Below are 18,505 nucleotides of genomic sequence, written 5' to 3' on the forward strand. Positions count from 1 at the left end.
ATGATTTTGACTGCTACTATCCTGATGTTTGTCATTCCCTACTCTGAGTCAGGTAAGGAACTTGCTTTCATATCACAGGGCAAAAAAAAAACCTGTTTTGATCCAGTCATAATTGTTGCAAAGTTGATTCAAGCTAATTCACTAAGGGGGAAAAGCAATAATACAGTTTGACAAAAGTATGTGATTTATTTTTCATTTTTCAGAAGACTTCTGTTACAATGAGCAACATTGTGGTAAGTGCTAAGAACTATGAACTACTCATTACGTTTCAAACAACTGCCTGACACCAACAGATATTCAAATCCTATTTTTCAAATGGTTAACTCTAGTCATTCACTTCCCCTGTACAAATGTTATTATTTTGATTATCTCAAAGGACACATTGCAATGTTATGATATGATATAATTTTGCTGGCTACATTGTAACTGATAAACTAACAACTGGATACTCCTCCAGTCTCATGACAACAATGTGGTTGATGTTGTCTCCATCAGATCCTTACTCCTGGGGAGACACCTTCCCATCGTGTCACCCGCTGCTTGAAGAGCATCACTCTCCAATCAATCTGGACTATCAGATGAGCAGAAATGAAACACTGGAGTCTTTACATCTGGAGGGCTTCAACACCACCCAGAAAGGCCAGTGGACGCTGACCAACGACGGGCACTCTGGTGAGCATCCTCCAGCACGTTCTGTAGGCTCACGGTGCTTTTGAACAGTGACTCTTGGGGGGTCCGGGTAGTGTTGAGTAGGGGTGGGGGAAAAAATCGATTCACCTAAGTATCGCGATTTTTAATGTCACGATTTTTTGGATCGATATTTTATTCCAGAATCGATAATCGCAAAAAAAAAAAAAAAAAAAAATTGTGCTTGCAGTCAGGCCACTCACTGAACAGCAGGCCAGGCGCCGCCTACTGGTTTACTAGTGGTTTTATTACTTTATTAGTTAGTCTGAAGTAATAATTACACTTCAGGGTTAAAGTGGGTGCATCTCATTGTAAAATTGGACTTCAAACGGCCCAAATCTGGCTTCAAACGGCCCAAATTTCACGCGCGTTGGCCCATATCGGCCTGGCCTGCTTGGTATCTAATGCCCGGCCTGAATTATGATCCCAGTCCGCCCGTTTTTAACTATATCGCCCAGCCCTACTCATGATATATAATATACAGTCTCTAGTGTATGATTCAACTTTTCCCATGTTCTAATCTAGTGTAAAAAAGCAAACAAACTGAAAAAATAAAAGAAAAAAATAAACAAAAATCGCAATAAATCGTAATATCGAATCGCAATAATCGTAGAATCGCAATACTTAAGAATCGCAATATAAATCGAATCGGCACCCAAGAATCGTGATAGTATCGAATCGGGAGATAAGTGAATCGCCACAGCCCTAGTGTTGAGCAGTGGTTCTCAAAGGGGGGTCCAGGGACCTGTAGTTGTCCTTGAAGGGGATCCAGGGGGTCCCCAGCAAAAAAAAGGGGGATCTTATTTTCACTATAATTCCATCCATAGCCTATGTAACACAATTACAGAATGTATGACTATTTTGTTCATAGGTTTCATTCTGTAATAAAACATCTAAAAGCAACAATCTTATCAGAGAGGGGGACCCTGGGGGTCCGTGGTCAAATTTGTGTTCGTTTAGGGGTCCTTGACGTGAAACGTTTGGGAACCGTTGGTGCAGAGGTAAAAGCACTCGCCTGCCTCCCCGGAAACCCCGGTTCAATTCCCGGCGGCGGTACTTCCCGGCTTGGTCAGACGTTCCTACAGACACAATTGGCCGTGTCTGCGGGTGGGAAGCTGGTGGGGTATGAGTCCTGGTCGCCGCACTAGCGCCTCCTCTGGTCGGTTTGTCCAGAATTGCATGAATATCTGTGTTGTTGTAGGTAGAGAGATAACAGAGAAACTATGATCAAAATAGTCCTTCTACAATCTACATTGTGTGGTTGTGTTCAGTTCTTGTAAATGAAATGATGGTGAAGTTTAATGGTTCATCAATTTGTTGGGGGCCCTTGGTGGTCCACGGACCCCACATTGAGAACCACTGCTATAGAACGTGATTGATTGTGTGTGTGTGTGTGTGTGTGTGTGTGTGTGTGTGTGTGTGTGTGTGTGTGTGTGTGTGTGTGTGCAGTTGTCCTGCAGGTGGGTGGTGGCATGACGGTGAGTGGTGGAGGCCTCCCAGGTGTGTACCGAACCGTCCAGCTGCATTTCCACTGGGGAAGTCCGTCCAGCAACGGCTCGGAGCACACAGTGGACAGACACAGATATCCTATGGAGGTACAGTTTGCTCATCAGCGGATGATACAAGTTCTGTACTGCTTTGCTGGTGCTGCACAATCAGCCACTGAAATCCTATAACAAGCGTTTGACATATTTGCAAGAGGCACTTTGGGGTCGAAGCTATTTTTTCATATTGTTGGTCCGTCTGGTCTCCTTTTGTAATAATGATTGTATAACCTCAATCCTGTAATGCACAACCAAGTGCATACATACAAGTACATCATTCTTTTCAGCCACAGGATTCCAGAGATATTCCATGCAACATTCACAGTAGCTATTTGATGTCAGATTTGACATCACCGACCTATTAGTCCTGAATTCAAACAAGACTAAGTATAGGCTATGCCAGAGATATTGCAGACAATCGCTTGCATATTATTATTACCACATATTATTATTACCACATATTACCACTCTAGAATGGACACAATATTGAGTGGCTCTCGGAAAATACAAAGATCACAGTGCAGTGCAGTATCTGGCTGGATCAAAAAGTTACTTTAAAATTTCACACTGACTTGTCAGCAAGCTACGACAAAAACTGACAAATATGATATTTGTATAGAAGCAGAGCTAATTTCCTATGTTCAGTAGGAAGTCGTTAATTGAGGCTGTCTTCTTGTCTGTTTTGGATTATGGTGATGTTATCTATAGACACACCTCTGCCTCCGCTCTTAAACCCCCTGATGCAGTTCATCACTCCGCCCTCAGATTGATCACCAGTGACAGTTATTCCACACGGCATCGCTTCTTTTTATGAGCAGCTTGTCTGGGCAGCATCCCGAACAGGAAGAGGTGACCGGCATTGGTGGCAACTTGCCATCCATACTTCTTTGTTAAATAGACCCTTTTCATGGGGGCCATTTTGTGTCGAAAAGGCAGGGTGAACACAGGTGCAAGCAAAACACTAATGAGGGTTTCCAACTTCCATGATTTGAATTTGGAAACCCTCATTAGTGTTCTATTGGTCCTCAAGGACCTCTCATTTAGTCGCCACGGACCCCCCATTTGATGAGATCTTATCTCTCGAACCCAAATCGGAGAATATTTTTTATTGTCAGATATGATTTTGTTCACAATTCCATGCACACACCTGGAACACTTTGCAACATACATTGCAACTGGAAACAACTGTACATTTGGGGTCACTTAAACCCATGATTGCAAACTACACCACACGTGAATGTAACTTTTTTCTTGAATGTGTTTGGCTGTGTTTTGTTGTTGTTTGTTTGTTTGTTTGTTTTACCGCTGGTTGTTTGATGTTACTCTGTACTCTCAGCATCATTGTACATGAGGGAATACTCTCAATGATCTCCGAGATCTAAGTAAAGGTTAAATGAATGAATGAAAAAGCTGCTCACCATCAATGGCCAGAAACACAGAAACAGGCCTTTTAACGTCTCTGTTGCCTTTGACTTCCAGATGCACATAGTCAACATGAAGTCCAGCCATCCCAACATGTCAGCCGCCTTGCAGGACCCCACAGGCCTCGCTGTCCTTGGCTTCTTCATCGATGCAAGTTTGAAATACATTTTGTCCCAAAAAATTCACCCTTTTATTCTCATTTATTCTCAGGCATTTGTAGCATAATTATGCATTCAAATCTGATTTTGCCCCTTCCATATTTCTTGCAGGTTGTTTATGCAGACAACGTCCACTTTGGACACATCACACAAAAGCTTTCCTCTGTGGCTTACAAAGGTAGGAGGAGGAAACACAGACTAATCAATGTTACTTCCTGCTCTGTGTTGCCTGTAGCAGCATGTCTCATCACAGCTTTGCATCCTTCTTGAAGGCCAAAGCACTTCAGTCAAGCCCTTCCCACTGATGGGCCTCCTGTCTCAGCACAACATGAGCCAGTATTACCGTTACCATGGCAGCCTGACCACGCCCCCCTGCTCTCAAGTGGTCCTGTGGACTCTGTATGAGGTGCCCGTCTACGTCTCCTGGTCACAGGTAGGTTATTCACGCTATACCAACTCAATTTAAGCCCCCGACCTTATCAGAAGTAAGAGGGAAGAGATTTTGTTCTATCCACCTTATTTTTGAATGCCTCACTGTAAAAAATAATTGTGGGTACAAGCCAAGGTCCGCTTAACGTGACTTATTGTTGCAGCTTGCCATTTCCTCTACTCTGCTGCAGACCCGAATTATAAACCGGAAACTGGAGCACGTTATAAAAGTTATAAATATAGTCACGTTATAAACAACTAACCAACGCTGGAGGTCCGTATGGAAACAGTGTTACTCGAAATGGTTCAAAGTTCAATCAATTTGGTCATTCAGTGGCGTTTTACTGCCATGTAAAGTAACTATTACGCTAGCCGCTAGCTAATAGCCACAGTAGCCGACTACCCACAATGCATTACGTTATCCCAGCACCGAGCTAGCTAGCTATGTTAGCTGCTGCCGGTTGGTTGGTTGGCTAGCTAGCGAATGTTAGCCGTTAGCTAACGTCAACGTTAGCTAGACAAACACAGACATGCAGAGCTCCAAAAACAGAGCAATTCGTGATTTTGTTACTGTAGTTTCTGCAGAGTAACGTCCATGTACCTTTATGGATTGCACGGGGTTGGTATTGCAAAGGTAGTGCAGTACAGTGAGCAGCTATATGATAGGCGAGCCAGTCGGGGGGAGGAAGTCCATATATGGTTCATCCGGTCATGGAGCACAGGACATTACGTCATCACAGGACAATGCTGGCAGCGATTGGCTGGCTCTGTTTCAAATCTGAGCCAGCCAATCGCGTTGTCCTGCGCTGTTTGGAACCGTGTATAAAAGGCAACCGCTGAGCGGGGTGGGTGGGGGGAACCAGAGAGGCTGCCTGGAGAGGAGGGGAGAGGAGCCTGGAGGTCGGGGCGCCCGCGCCGGGCACGCACGGCTGGGACAGGGGCCCCGAGCCTGGGCAGCCGGCGCCAGAGAGGCCGCCCGGAGAGGGGAGAGGAGAGGGGGAGAGGAGAGGAGAGGAGAGGGGGAGAGGAGAGAGGAGAGGAGAGGGGGAGAGGAGAGGAGAGAGGAGAGGAGAGGGGGAGAGGAGAGGAGATGGGGAGAGGAGAGGGGGAGAGGAGAGAGGAGAGGAGAGGGGGAGAGGAGAGGAGAGGAGAGGCTGCCTGGAGAGGAGGGGAGAGGAGCCTGGAGGTCGGGGCGCCCGCGCCGGGCACGCACGGCTGGGACAGGGGCCCCGAGCCTGGGCAGCCGGCGCCAGAGAGGCCGCCCGGAGAGGGGAGAGGAGAGGGGGAGAGGAGAGGGGGAGAGGAGAGGAGAGGAGAGGGGGAGAGGAGAGAGGAGAGGAGAGGGGGAGAGGAGAGGAGAGAGGAGAGGAGAGGGGGAGAGGAGAGGAGATGGGGAGAGGAGAGGGGGAGAGGAGAGAGGAGAGGAGAGGGGGAGAGGAGAGGAGAGGAGAGGAGATGGGGAGAGGAGAGGAGAGGTCAACAGTTCAACCAGGCTAAGTGCCCCTCTGCTGGGCAGACACCCAGGGCAGCCACTCCCACCACCAGGCTGCCACCACCCGCCCTGCCCCTCACCCTGCCCGGGTCCCACACCCCCGGCCGAGACCCCCCTCCAGAACCCTGCGCACCAGGCGGACCCGGTGCATGGCGCGACCCAGTAAACAGACTCATGTTACCCTCGTCACCAGTCATGCTGGACATCAGTACAAGTGTGAGATCCCTCTCATTCCTGCAAATATGTAACGTAGTAAATACAGTGTTGTGTCGTGGAAGCGATCATCTTGCTCTATAATGACCAGAATGGGTGTTGTTCAAACTGAACATTTATTTCTTCAACATGCTGCAGCAGAAAGGGAGATAAACAGCGGACACTATTTTCGTAGAAGTAGCCTACTCCCCCCCCCCTTCCCCCCCCCAGGCGAGAGCAGCCGAGTGCAGTCAGCCAATTAGAGGCAGAGAGGGGCGGGTCATGCCGTCGTCTAGCCTTCGCCATCATGGGAAAAAAAAGATTGCGAACGACACGGCTGTAGAGCAGAATGGCTCTGCTGTAAAATCCTCATAGACGTTTTTTTTTGTCAAGTTAAAACAGTAAAAGTTAAAACAGTCTATTACACCGGAAGCGGAAGAAGCACCCATCAGGCATCATGGCAGCTAGAAATAAGGTGGATTGACTAATTCCATAATATCATGTGTTTGTGCCTTAGAGGGCTGGGGGCGATGTGGACAAAATCAAATATCACAATATTTTTTGACCAAATACCTCGATATCTATATTGCGACAATATTGTTTTATACAATGCGATTTTGCTAAATAATCATCAGTAAATGGATATAATGACTAATTGGGTAAAGGCAAATAGTAGAGCAGCTAAAAACCTGCAGCCTTTAAAGCCAGATAAAGACATCACTTATGCCATATCACGATATTACGATATCCAAAATCTAAGACGATATCGTCTCATATCACAATATCAATATATCGATATTGGGTTTCATGTGTGGTGTAGGAACATGATTTTGATGATTTTGGGGGGTTATTTATTTCCTTCTCAGCTGGAGCAGTTTGCCTCAGGAATCTACTCCACAGAGGAGGGTGCAGAGGAGGGACAGCGTCTGCAGGACAACTTCCGGCACACCCACCCCACCTTCAGCCGGGCGGTCTACGCTTCCAGAGACGCCAAACTCCTCACAGCCACAGGAGCCGCAGCTGCTGCTCTGCCCCTCAGGTCAGCTTTGGCACTACAACTGTTTCAAATAACTCTGCTGGGAAGCTTAATCTGCGCACTTTAGCGCTGTCTTATGGACAAAACACTACAGACAGTGCTTGTAAGAGTTCATCTGCCACTCGGGTTCCCCCCCAACACAACACTGGTACTTGAAATCCTTGAAATCTTGTGAATTTGATGGGGGAAGTCAAGGCCTTGAAAGTTTTTAAAAATGGACATAAATAGACATGGGTCATTTTGAAAGTGCTTGATTTTTTTTTGTGCAGGAATACAAATTGAAGTTCTCTTGATTTTTTTTAATGACATCCAAGCCTCTCTTTGTAATTGTTGTCTGTGAGCGTGTGTCAAAGCCTGCTAGTTCTCATTCTAAAAAAAGTCTCAGTTGTGTGACAGTAATTAACTGGTCCGTGTCTCAAACTATGCCTTGAATTTGAGGGAATTGGGCCTAGAAAGTCCTTGAAATGACCTTGAATTGGATGTTTAAAAGGGCGTGGCAACCCTGATTTATGTGACGTTGTTTGGTCAGAGATGTTTTCTGCACATAATAACTAAGCTCCAGACTCTGTTTCTGGTTTGAACCTGAGGAACGAAGTCTGAAGGAGTTTCCATGGCTGTGGAAATACTCTGATCAATATTTAAAAAAAACACTGTGAAGAAGAGTACTGTATGTGTGTGAGATCCAGCCCATTGACTTGCGACCTCTATTTGTGTGGACATGATTCGCTGGTTTTAATTTCAATAGGCATTATGCTAACATGCTGAATCACCCGTTGCAGTGTCATATCGTATTTGTAACCATGACAACATGTAAGCATGCCACATCTCATTTGCCCATATGTATCTATGTATGTATGTATGTATGTATGTATGTATAGCCTATATATATATATATATGATTATTTAACTCTATGAATGCATTCAGTTAAAAATGTATAAGAAGTAAGAATATGTCTCATTACTAACTGTATCAATTCCGCGTAATTCCATGTGAATTTAGCAGCACTGGTGACATTAAGCTATATTTTATGATCTGTGCATTCATGATTGTATTCATGAATTATTCTAAAAAGAAAGTACAATCTGAAATAAGCTCTCCCCATTTAGCTGTTTAGGAGAGGCAGCGCTCAGTTGTCAGGAATAATCTGTAACACATTTATCAAGTTAAAACTATGTTGAACTAATGAGACTCCACGATATCAACAGGTTCTGTGTTCCTTCCTACTGAATCTGTTATAACTTTGTCTGTTTTCTGACAATAAACGTGACATTTTGTGTTGTCCTCTGTCACATAAATGTGTTGCTCTGTCTGAATATGTGAAGAGAGTTTAATGAGTTACATGTACATTTTTTTACAGTTACATTTACCCAATAATACAACCTAGCAAACATTTAGAAAGGATAGATGTTGATATGACCTATAAAACAGGTTAAATACAACAGCAAACTGAAAGTTGGCTGGTCTGTAGGCCATCTACAACATTTAGTGAAATCAGGATCTAAATATCTTTATGATATAATTTCCAAATCAGTTCTCAATCCACCTAGTACAGGGGGTTTCAAAGTCTGAGACTGTGGGCCTCCCCTCAGACAAAGTTTGGAAAAAGCTTAGCAACTAATAGGCTAATAATCATCACCTAGCAACCAGCTACTAATTATTAATTTCCACACTGTTTCAGCTATCATTGCCTTTCAACTATTATAACGGTCATCAAATTAAGCTTGTGAGTGCTTCTATTCAAAGTTTTGAAGCGTCTTACTACTCCTACTTTTTGAATTATTAACGTAGAAAATCTCAGAAATTACCAGTGGAATCTTGGAGTAGATTGTCACCTTTATTGTTTATTAAGATCCCCATTAGTTGCCACACATGGTAGCAGCGTCCACAACATGGGTGACAGTCACCTTTTTTGATCCCAAAATGTTTTTCTGCAGTTTTGTGTCTGCTTTGATATCTGTCACCTTTTTCCATCACTCTCCATGAGTTTGCATCCCTGTGATTTGTGGAAAATGAAAAAGATAATTAGGACGAGTGAAGCAGCTCAGCTTTGACCGGCTAATCTGAACCTCCTGAGCAACAAGAGGAGAAAACAAGACATTTCACAAAGCAGCTCCATGGTTACCATGGTTACCAAAGGAGTTGGCATAGCAACCAATATATATATATATACTGTATATATATATATCTTTTTGCTGCCAATATATATATATATATATATATATATATATATATATATATATATATCTTTTTGCTGCTTACTTACATTATTGGTGCTGTTAAGAGTGTTGTATTTGTTGCTGCAAAGGGAGAGATAAAGAAACTGCATAAAATACAATACCCCCCCCCCCCCCCCCCCCCCCAAGGCGATAATATTGTAGATTGTGATATTTGAGTGGGATGATATCGCAATATTTAAATGTGGACATGGCCCAAGCCTACTGCAGAGACAGAGAAAGTGATCAGTGGACTCTTTGGTTGGAGCAAAACGCTGCATATTCATTGGCCCTCCATGTCACATGGTGGACTTGATAATCAGTCAGGCAGATGACGAGAGCCCAGGGTCCCGTGCAGCTCACACCATCCTCCTCCTGTCACGGCCTGGACACACACAGGCTGCTCTGTCAGCCTCTCTCTCTCTCTCCCCCTCTCTCTCTCCCCCCCTCTCTCTCTCTCCCCCCTCTCTCCCCCCCCCTCTCTCGCTCCCTCTCCCCCCCCCCCTCTCTCTCTCCCCCCCCCCTCTCTCTCTCTCTCTCACTCCCTCTCTGATTGGCTGTTTGCGATTTTGGACGTGTTTTTGGTCCCGCATTGTGATATTTGTGATGATTTTGGTCAGTAATGGTGTCACAAGGTCCATATGACATCATCAGTGATGTCAATTGTGATGTCATCAGTGATGCAAAGTTGGGCAAATTGTGTGCTGCACATGCTAATAGAGCAGGCGAGGCCACGCAGCAGCCGAGCTGCGGATGAGGCCGCGCTCGGGGCTGGAACCCTAGTCTAAAACAATCTCAATAAGACTGCATGATTCTCAGTTTCTAAATTCAAAGCTACTGCAATCATTTAGACCTTGATTTATCTTACATTGTTTTATGTAGGCTAATGGTAACAGAATCCATGGGCATTTTCCATGTGTTTGCATAACATCAAGGTCCAATTTGTAAGATTCTTCCACAATAATAGGGTGATTATCGGAAAACTTGCCATTTTATGTATCTGGAACAACATTCCTCTGTAAATCTGAATAAACAACAAATAAGCAATACAATATTTTATAATTTACTTCCCCAGATATGTCTCTTAATAAAAACAAATTATTTCTTTCTTCATTTTGTTTTTAAAGAGTTTTAAACACTTTTTTGTGTGAAGCGTCTTGCAAAAAATGCGAAAATGACCTGTATCTCAGTCTGATCTTTCTACTTTGGATAGCTATTAAGGCCAAAAAACATCAAACTATCATAAAAAAAAACATACACCTATATAATGCCCCAAGTGTTGTTTCATTACTCATGAATGAGTTTTATTCTTAATATGTGTAAAATTATGAGAAAAATAACAATATAGTCTTGTATCCATGTTGTCGTCAACCCTGTTACTTTGAACGAAAACACCCCTTCAGACATAATGGACTCTTCCAAAAGTTGTAGCATTTCTTCTTCTTTCTTTCTAGCGTGACCTTAACTAATGATTAACTAATATTATTCACAAACTGACATTTATTCATCATTAACGAACGATTAACTACTCTACTCATGGAACTGACTGACTAATCAGTAACTAATGATTAACTACTATATTCACGAGCTGACATTTAGTAATCAGTAACTAATGATTAACTACTCTACTCAGGAACTTAGATACTAGATCATTAACTAATTACTACCTACTCATTAACTATGATTAACTAGTGATTGACTAATGATGAATTATTCATTAACTACTCATTAACTATTAGTTAATGATTAGTTTAACTACTACATTATTTGTGTACGTTATTGTGAAGTGTTACCCTTTATTCTGCTGAGACTTTTTTGTCCCATCTAGTGGCGGCAGAAGCACATTGCAGGGGTGTCAAACTCATTTTAGTTCACACAGGCCACATGCAACCCAATTTGATCTGAAGTGTTTCAGACAAAGAAAATCAATGCATAAGAACCTATCACAACACCTCATAACGTTTCTTTTAGAGGTACATTTTAAGAACACATTTGAGGGTTATCTCAGCTACCATAGGCCTAACAAACTAATCACATCTACCGTCTGTAACGGGGCATTGCAATTGACGGCAGCTGTGCAATTCTCTATATTCAAAGGTAATGACATTTTCTGTCAACTTTACTGTGATGATGAATTCAGAAAACATGAATAGGCTACTTAAATATTTAACTTGCTCCTGAAACCTGGTACCTCTTAGCTTAACAAGTGCATAGGACTTCTCAGTGCAATTTTCACACTTTGCAAAGTCATCCTCCTGTGGGCCGGATTGGACCCTTTGGCGGGCCGGTTCTGGGCACCAGGCCGTATGTTTGACACCCATGAAAAGATGAATGTCACCACGGCGCCGTGGACGCTTTGCGCTCATTTCTCTTTGGATTCACGAGAAAAATCACGGTTTATGGTTGTATGCAAAATTGCCTTTATTTTCATTTTTTCCTTCCTTTTTCATACATTTGTCGTGTAATAAATAGACATGAGAAACAGGCTGATAACTCCCATCCTCTTCCCATGCCAATTCTGCACCTTTGTTTTTTTCTCCACACCGCAAACAGCTTTTCATAGAATTTACAACGGAAAATAAAAAAGAAACTAAGCTTGACACAAGCTGAAATCACTGCTACCAGCTCAACCGCTCGTCTCCTTATGTTACACAGATCTCTGAGCTGTGCTCATGTAGCAAATCCCAGGAACAAAAATATATATATATTTATATATAGTATTCACAGTTAAAGTATTTACACATTTTTAAGATTACAAAGGAAACGGGCAGAAAAATGAAGACGTTTCTACAAGAAACAATCTTTCAAAGGGAGGTGGAGACGTCTGTACACAGTGGACCTTTTCTTTAAATAAACCCTTCAACCATCAGATTCCTTTGACAGATCCCTGAAAATATGTTTTTAAATACTCAGTCTTGTTTAAAAAACAAAAAAACAAACAAAAAGATGCATCTTAAAAATATTACCCTTGTGAAGATAAAAAAAAAAAAAAAAAAAAAATCTGTACAAGTGATTATGTACAATATAAACATTATTGGTGAAAAAAAATATCTCCATAACCAATCCGAACTGAATGAAAAGCAATGACTGACTTGGTCTTTAAGAAAACTGATTGGCTAAATTGGGCGTCGGGCAGAAGTGCAAGCCTCTAGTGCATTCATTCACAAACAGTAAAAATAGCTTTTCCAGGATGGGGGGTTTTGTCAACAGAAACGACGAGCTACGCTCGACACAGACTAAAGGAGGCTCAGACGAGGAGGTCTGACCGGTCGTAGCAACACTTCTGTCTCAAAGGTAGATTCAACACTGTGTGTGAGGAAGCACTATATGAGGGGAAAGCGCAGAGACACGAAACGAGCCGTCCCCGACACACAAACCAAAAACACACACACGTCGGTGAAAAATAGGCAGCGATTATCTGTGCATGCTCTGGTGACACAGCCGAAAGTGACCTTTCTCTGTCCCGTCTGTTCAGGTTCACTGAAGAGGTTTAACACATTCATATGGCACTTTAAAAATAACACACGTGTATTTTCTTTTCCGCCGATGCTCTTGGCCCTCGAGAGTTTTTCAAAAGGTAACACCTTTGTCAACAGAATGAACATTTTTCAGACAGTGTCTAGTGGATCTAGACAGGAATCGACTGAGTCTTCGTCAGTATCTTGAAACACGCTTGGGCGACCGGTCTGCCTTGTGCTCTACGGGCCTACAGAGGGCAGCACACTCACATTCTCATACACTAAAGTATACTGATAAATACTCTCACTCAAAAGCTAGGCAAAAACACACATTCTCAATCATCTTTCTCTCTCACACACACAGACAGACACACACACACACACACACACACACACACACACACACACACACACACACACACAGATACATAGTGTCTTTGAAGAAACAAGGAGAGAAATACCTAACCAAAAATGGAAAACACTGGAATATCATTAATACCATTTTGCTCATCTCTGCAACTAGAATCTTTAACTTTGCATAAACTAATAGGAAGCAGCATGATCCGTATTACTGGCTGGTGAAAAGCAGTTAAACATCCCAACATTTTTTTTCCGGATTTGAGGCAGGATTAACCATTTCTGTTGCTTGAGTTTGAATTTCGTTTTTTGTGTTTTCAGTGATTTAAGTTTGCGTCACTCTCGCCCCGTCTCCACTCCTGGATGTGGGAATAGTGTCGTTGGCCATCTTCTCCCACAGAAGAGGCGTTTTTTTCCTCGTGGGTCGATCAGCAGCTGAATCTGTGTGTCTGTGGGGGGGGGGGGGGGGGGGGGCGAGGTAGCACATGTGGGGCTACATAAAGCTTTATGAGAAGAAAAAATGAGTGTAGGTGAAAGTGTACAAACCAGGACTCGATATGGAGGGTGAACCATGCTGAAATACCACTTTGACAGGAAGGAAGGAAGTGCTGCAAGTCACTCTTTTTGTCAATTCTGGGTCACTGGCAAGACATAAAAAACTAGGCTTTTTCATTTCAAGAGCACCAGAAATCGTAAACAATTTTTTGAGTAAATATGTTGTGTCGGAAGAGTCCCGTACAGGTAGCTGAACTGTATCCAGGTGACTTGCGGGGTCCTCCGACCCGACGACGACGACGACGACGACGACGACACTCGCGTCTTCCCTTCCTCCTCTTCGGGATGGGGGGGTTTTGGCGTGGAGTCTCTGTGCGTAAATCTGGAAAAATCAGAATAATGTTTGGGGACAGCGCTCTTAAGCCCGGGAAGGTATTCTCCTTGACTGGACGCCCCCACCACGTTAATTCAACGTTCCCCGACAGTTCTCTGCCCCACACAAACAGGGGATCTTCTCGTCCTCGATGGGGAACTTGTAGTCGTACGTGATCTCTTCGTTGACGTTAATGGGCTGCCTGGAGTAGATCACAATCTTCTTTTGGGTCTCCATTGTGATGACCTTGGCATAGCAGTTGGGCTAAGAGGAAGAGCAAAAGTGAAGGACAGGATTAGATGCGGTTCGCTCGTATTCTGGTGAAGGTGTAGAAGGTGCTGAAGCGTTACTGAGGCCACGGTGTGGCGGTCTTACATTGCAGCTGTGGTTGATGAAACGGGCGAAGTTGCCGCACTTGGTGGCATCGATGATGGTGTCGTGGTCGACACGGAACATGTAGCTGCTCCCGATGCCCTCCTCCTCGTAGCGCTTCTCCCGCATGTCCGCAATCACCTGGGCACGCGGGTTAGATAACGTTAATATACGTCCACTGAATAGGTTAGATCACGTTAATATACGTCCACTGAATAGGTTAGATAACGTTAATATACGTCAACTGAATAGGTTAGATAACGTTAATATACGTCCACTGAATAGGTTAGATAACGTTAATATACGTCCACTGAATAGGTTAGATAACGTTAATATACATCCACTGAAGAGGGAAATATGATTAGAACAATAAAATTCCACAATCTGCCTAATAGGGAAGGGACACAGCCATTGATCATTGTCTTAGTATCGATTTAGGAAAATCGACTCCTCTTTCGATGAGTTGGCTCGATTACACCCATGTTTTCCCCACTGAAAGTATAAGAAGTGTTCTTCAGATCAACGGTCTCTCACCTGTCTGATGTTCTGCCCCACGTACTCGATCACCATCTCATCGGCAGCAATGGGCTCCATAGCAAACAGGCCCCAGTCGTGGATGCCTGACCTGCAGAATCTAATCTTCTTCTTACGGAACTGGGAGAAAAGCGCGGAAGAAAAACAAAAACATGTCATATTTAAGTAGCAGGTTTGTTTTTGTCATCTACATGTTCTGTACATTCTGTACCAAAAAAAAGGAGAACGCAGGATGTCTAAGGAAATCCACAGTGTTACAAGTTCCCACAAGAACTCGATGACCCCGTTTACGAGCTACGCAGGGCGCCTGCTTGAAACTCTGCATCTGCAACCACGTGAAATTCGAAACAGGTTACGTTTGATTTTGCTCACCTTCAACTGGTTGAACTTCAGCAGGTCGCTGTCACAAGCGAAGGAGGACAGTAGACGCCGCTGTTCTGACCGCCGCTCGGAGCCGGATCTGGAGGAGATGTGTACTTGCGCAGGAATACTCATACCCTAAAGAGAGACACATTCTATTAGCTTATGGCAATTTAACAGAGTGAAGAGGCTTCATCTCGTTCAATTTAACATGTTCATGCCTACAGAGTGAAGAGCCTCATCTCGTTCCCTTGTAGACTAGAGATGATTTGTATCTCAAAACACTTGCCGTTGCCATCACTACATATTTACAAAATTAAATATAAATATGGATAATATAAATAAAGTTTCCCATATTGTATTAACACAGATTCTGAATCAGTTTTTCCCGATTTACATTTACCTACTTTAATTGAATTGTTTAACTAAATTAAGCCCCTGATACACACTCAGGGTTGGCACTCCTTTGTAAAGATAGATCTCAAGCACTTTAAGGACAAATTATATTTGTTCACTATCCAAGTCTCTTAAGTCCTCGAAGGCCAAATTAAAGGACCGGTCATGCTTACACATCATCAGAATTAATAATTCATACTTCAACTAAGCAATCTTGAAATCCTCAGCATCAAGACCTAGGCGACCAGCAATGACACAGTGCAGCGCATGAGAGAGATACTGTAAATAGGAAGAAAGTGTATCAAGATTGGCGCAGCGATTTTGAGATGACGGCACTCACAAGGGTCAAACTCAGTCAAAATCGGAAAAAAAAAGTATATATAAAAAAAAATCTCGGATTCCGGTAAGCTTACTCCAAGCACTTCTAAGGACCTCTTCCTAAATCCAAGCACTTTATTTTTTTAATTCAAAACACTTTGCACGCCCGTGGCAACCCTGCACACTTAAAATTACCGGTAAGTGTGTGTGTTCATACTTACCTGCCCACTTAAAATTAAGTGTGTGTGTTCATCACCAACTTCTAGTTTTCACGTCATACCAGGCAGTTAATTGCCTTCACCTGGCACCCCCCATTAATTAGTTCCTGGGCCCTGAGGACCAGGAAGCTGCTGTATGGAACTCCAGCGGCCCCATCTGTTCGCCTACCTGCGTGTCAACTGGTGGCTCCTCTGACAGCAGCCGCGTGCTCTGAAGGTACTTGATCTTGTCCTTCTTGTCGATCTTGTAGTATCCTTCACTGCGCGCGCAGCCGGTCATGTGGTCCCTCATGCCGTCCTCTCTCCTCTTTCGCTTCACTGCTGGGATGTTGGTTTGTGCAGGGAAGTCAAGGAGACACCGTGGCGGCTTTGGATAGTGGACTGCCAAAACAGTATTGAAGCTAAAGCTAATTAGCTAATTAGTACTTTATCTATCCATCGATCTAAACAGACATTAGGCTACCTCAGCTGCTCTTAGCTGTTATTGCCAGCAGAGGGTGCCAACTATTCGATACACACAATAGAAAGTGAAGCTATTGAGAAAGCAGATTAATAGAGAGGTAAAAGTGACCGCCTACTTCCTGCTTCAGCACTGTACCAGAGATTTCCACCTGCCATTTATTTTCCCATAGACATTTGGTAAAATGCTTATAAAAATAGTTTTACTTGTTCAAACCAAACAGTTCAGATATATTTAGAAACAGGAGAGAGACCAAATAACATTTCACTCGGACCAAAATGTAAAAACTTGCGGATTTAAAGAAAATATTTTTTCTATGTAGTTTTTTGAAGTTTTGGTCCAAGTGAAATGTTCGATGGTCTCTCCCGATTCTAAATATAGCTGAACGGTTTGGTTTGATGAAGTAAAACAATTTCTATACGCATTTTATGAAATGTCTATGGGAAAATAAATGGCGGATAAAAATCTCTGGTACAGTGCTGAAGCAGGAAGTAGGCGGTCACTTTGCCTCTCTATAGGGCTACATGTGTAAACTAAGTCCAGGTGCACCTCTTTAAGTAGAGGGCTAATAGCAGGAAAGGATATGAGGGTGGTTGACCCACAGGGTGTCGTTGAGCCAGTCGTTGCCGTTATCCTGCTGGAGCATCTTGTCGTAGGTGATCTGCAGCAGGCGGATGTCTTCCTCGTCGATGCCGTCGTTCCAGATGTCGTACAGGATGGTCATCTCCTCGAACTCTGAGCGCGGGGTGAAGTAGGGCCGCGGAGACATGGTGACCGGGGACAGGCTGCCCAGCAGCAGCTCCTCCCAGCCGCGCCTCGTCCTCCGAGCCTGCTTGAGCGGCTTGACCAGCGGCGGCGCCGCGTCTTCGTACGAGAGGAAGCCGTCGTCTGCGGGCGGGACCGTCGTCTGAGGCTCCGCCTCTCCTTCCCGGAAGTCCAGGCCCGGGTGGACGGAGGAGACGTCGGGGGACTCGGCGGCCACGGGATGATCTCCGAGGTGAGCGTCGTGAGGTAGAGGGGCGGGGGCGGGGGCCGACGAGAGCTCCAAAGACTCTATAGGCGGGGGGACGGCGGGGGGCTTTTTGCCCTTGGGGCGACCACGCTGCCTCTTGGGGGGCGGGGTGGCCTGCGATGGCACCGGGACATCTACAGCCAGGACGGCGGGTAGATCTTGGGTGAGAGCGGTCGGGTCTTGGGGGCCGGATGACAGGGCCTGGTTGGGCAGGAGGGTGCTGATGGGCGGCTCCTTAAAGACCGGCCTATCGTCCATGCTCTCGGAGGATGTTTTCCTATGGATGGTGGGGTCGGGGAAGACGGGGGTGAAGGTCAGGTCTCTGCCCGGCGTTCGGGGGACACCGGCGCTCAGGACAGGAGACTGGGCGGGGTAGGAGAAGGGGCTGCCGGGGATGTGTGGGGAGCTGAGTAACAGGCCGCCGCCCGTCAGCGGGGCGTCGATGCCGGGCGTGACGGGGACCGCGTCCGTGCTGTGGGACTTGCCCAAGCTCCGGGCGCGGTCCATCAGGTCCCTGCCCGGCGTGCGGGGGATGTCCTCGTCGGTCGGGAGCCGGGGCCGCTGCGGGAGGTCGGGCAGGGGGCCGGGGGGCGGCAGGAGGAGGGAGCAGCGTCCTTCCATCGCCGGGTGAGGGGGGAGAGGGAGGTGCATGGGAGGCGCGCAGAGCGATTTGGGAACGGGCGCGACTGGATCCGGGCGGGGCGGGGCGGGTCGACTCGGGGCGGAGGAGGGCGGTTCCTCGGGCTCTGCTCGACTCTTGACCCGTGCGTCCTGGGCGCTCTCGGGTGGGCTCGGCGGCCGAAGGGTCCTGGCTTCCTCCTGAGGCGCAGCCTTCACTGGAGAAATGCGGCCATCTGCAGTCACGTCTGGCGCTTCAACTGAAAGACAACCAAGGTTCTATTGATAATCCTATTCAACCTCTGACATCAGTACTTGAAAATAAACAATGGCAATACATTTAGCGGATTTTTTTTTTTA

General features: G+C 45.0%; 2 protein-coding genes across 2 annotated transcripts in view; one reads left to right on the plus strand and one right to left on the minus strand.

Moving 5' to 3' along the window:
* Window positions 1-12,668, plus strand: car15 (carbonic anhydrase 15; the record flags this gene model as incomplete). Its single annotated transcript, XM_083657417.1, has 9 exons — window positions 1-52; window positions 204-233; window positions 496-672; window positions 2,137-2,282; window positions 3,711-3,803; window positions 3,923-3,989; window positions 4,084-4,244; window positions 6,791-6,963; window positions 12,650-12,668. The coding sequence occupies 9 exons, from the start codon at window positions 1-3 to the stop codon at window positions 12,666-12,668; spliced, it is 918 nt and encodes a 305-aa protein (XP_083513543.1).
* The window catches only part of setd1ba (SET domain containing 1B, histone lysine methyltransferase a), a gene marked incomplete at its 5' end in the record, with an annotated part of 21,371 nt that continues 14,454 nt past the window's right edge, over window positions 11,589-18,505 (minus strand). The window contains 6 exons of the mRNA XM_083657512.1: window positions 11,589-14,121; window positions 14,233-14,370; window positions 14,764-14,883; window positions 15,136-15,261; window positions 16,225-16,391; window positions 17,101-18,405. Coding sequence (XP_083513638.1) covers window positions 13,948-14,121; window positions 14,233-14,370; window positions 14,764-14,883; window positions 15,136-15,261; window positions 16,225-16,391; window positions 17,101-18,405 — 2,030 coding nt within the window. The 3' untranslated portion in view covers window positions 11,589-13,947. The remainder of the gene's footprint in view (window positions 14,122-14,232; window positions 14,371-14,763; window positions 14,884-15,135; window positions 15,262-16,224; window positions 16,392-17,100; window positions 18,406-18,505) is intronic.

Source organism: Poromitra crassiceps, assembly GCF_964638095.1.
Source record: "Poromitra crassiceps genome assembly, chromosome: 21".
In the NCBI taxonomy this organism is placed as follows: Eukaryota; Metazoa; Chordata; class Actinopteri; order Beryciformes; family Melamphaidae; genus Poromitra; species Poromitra crassiceps.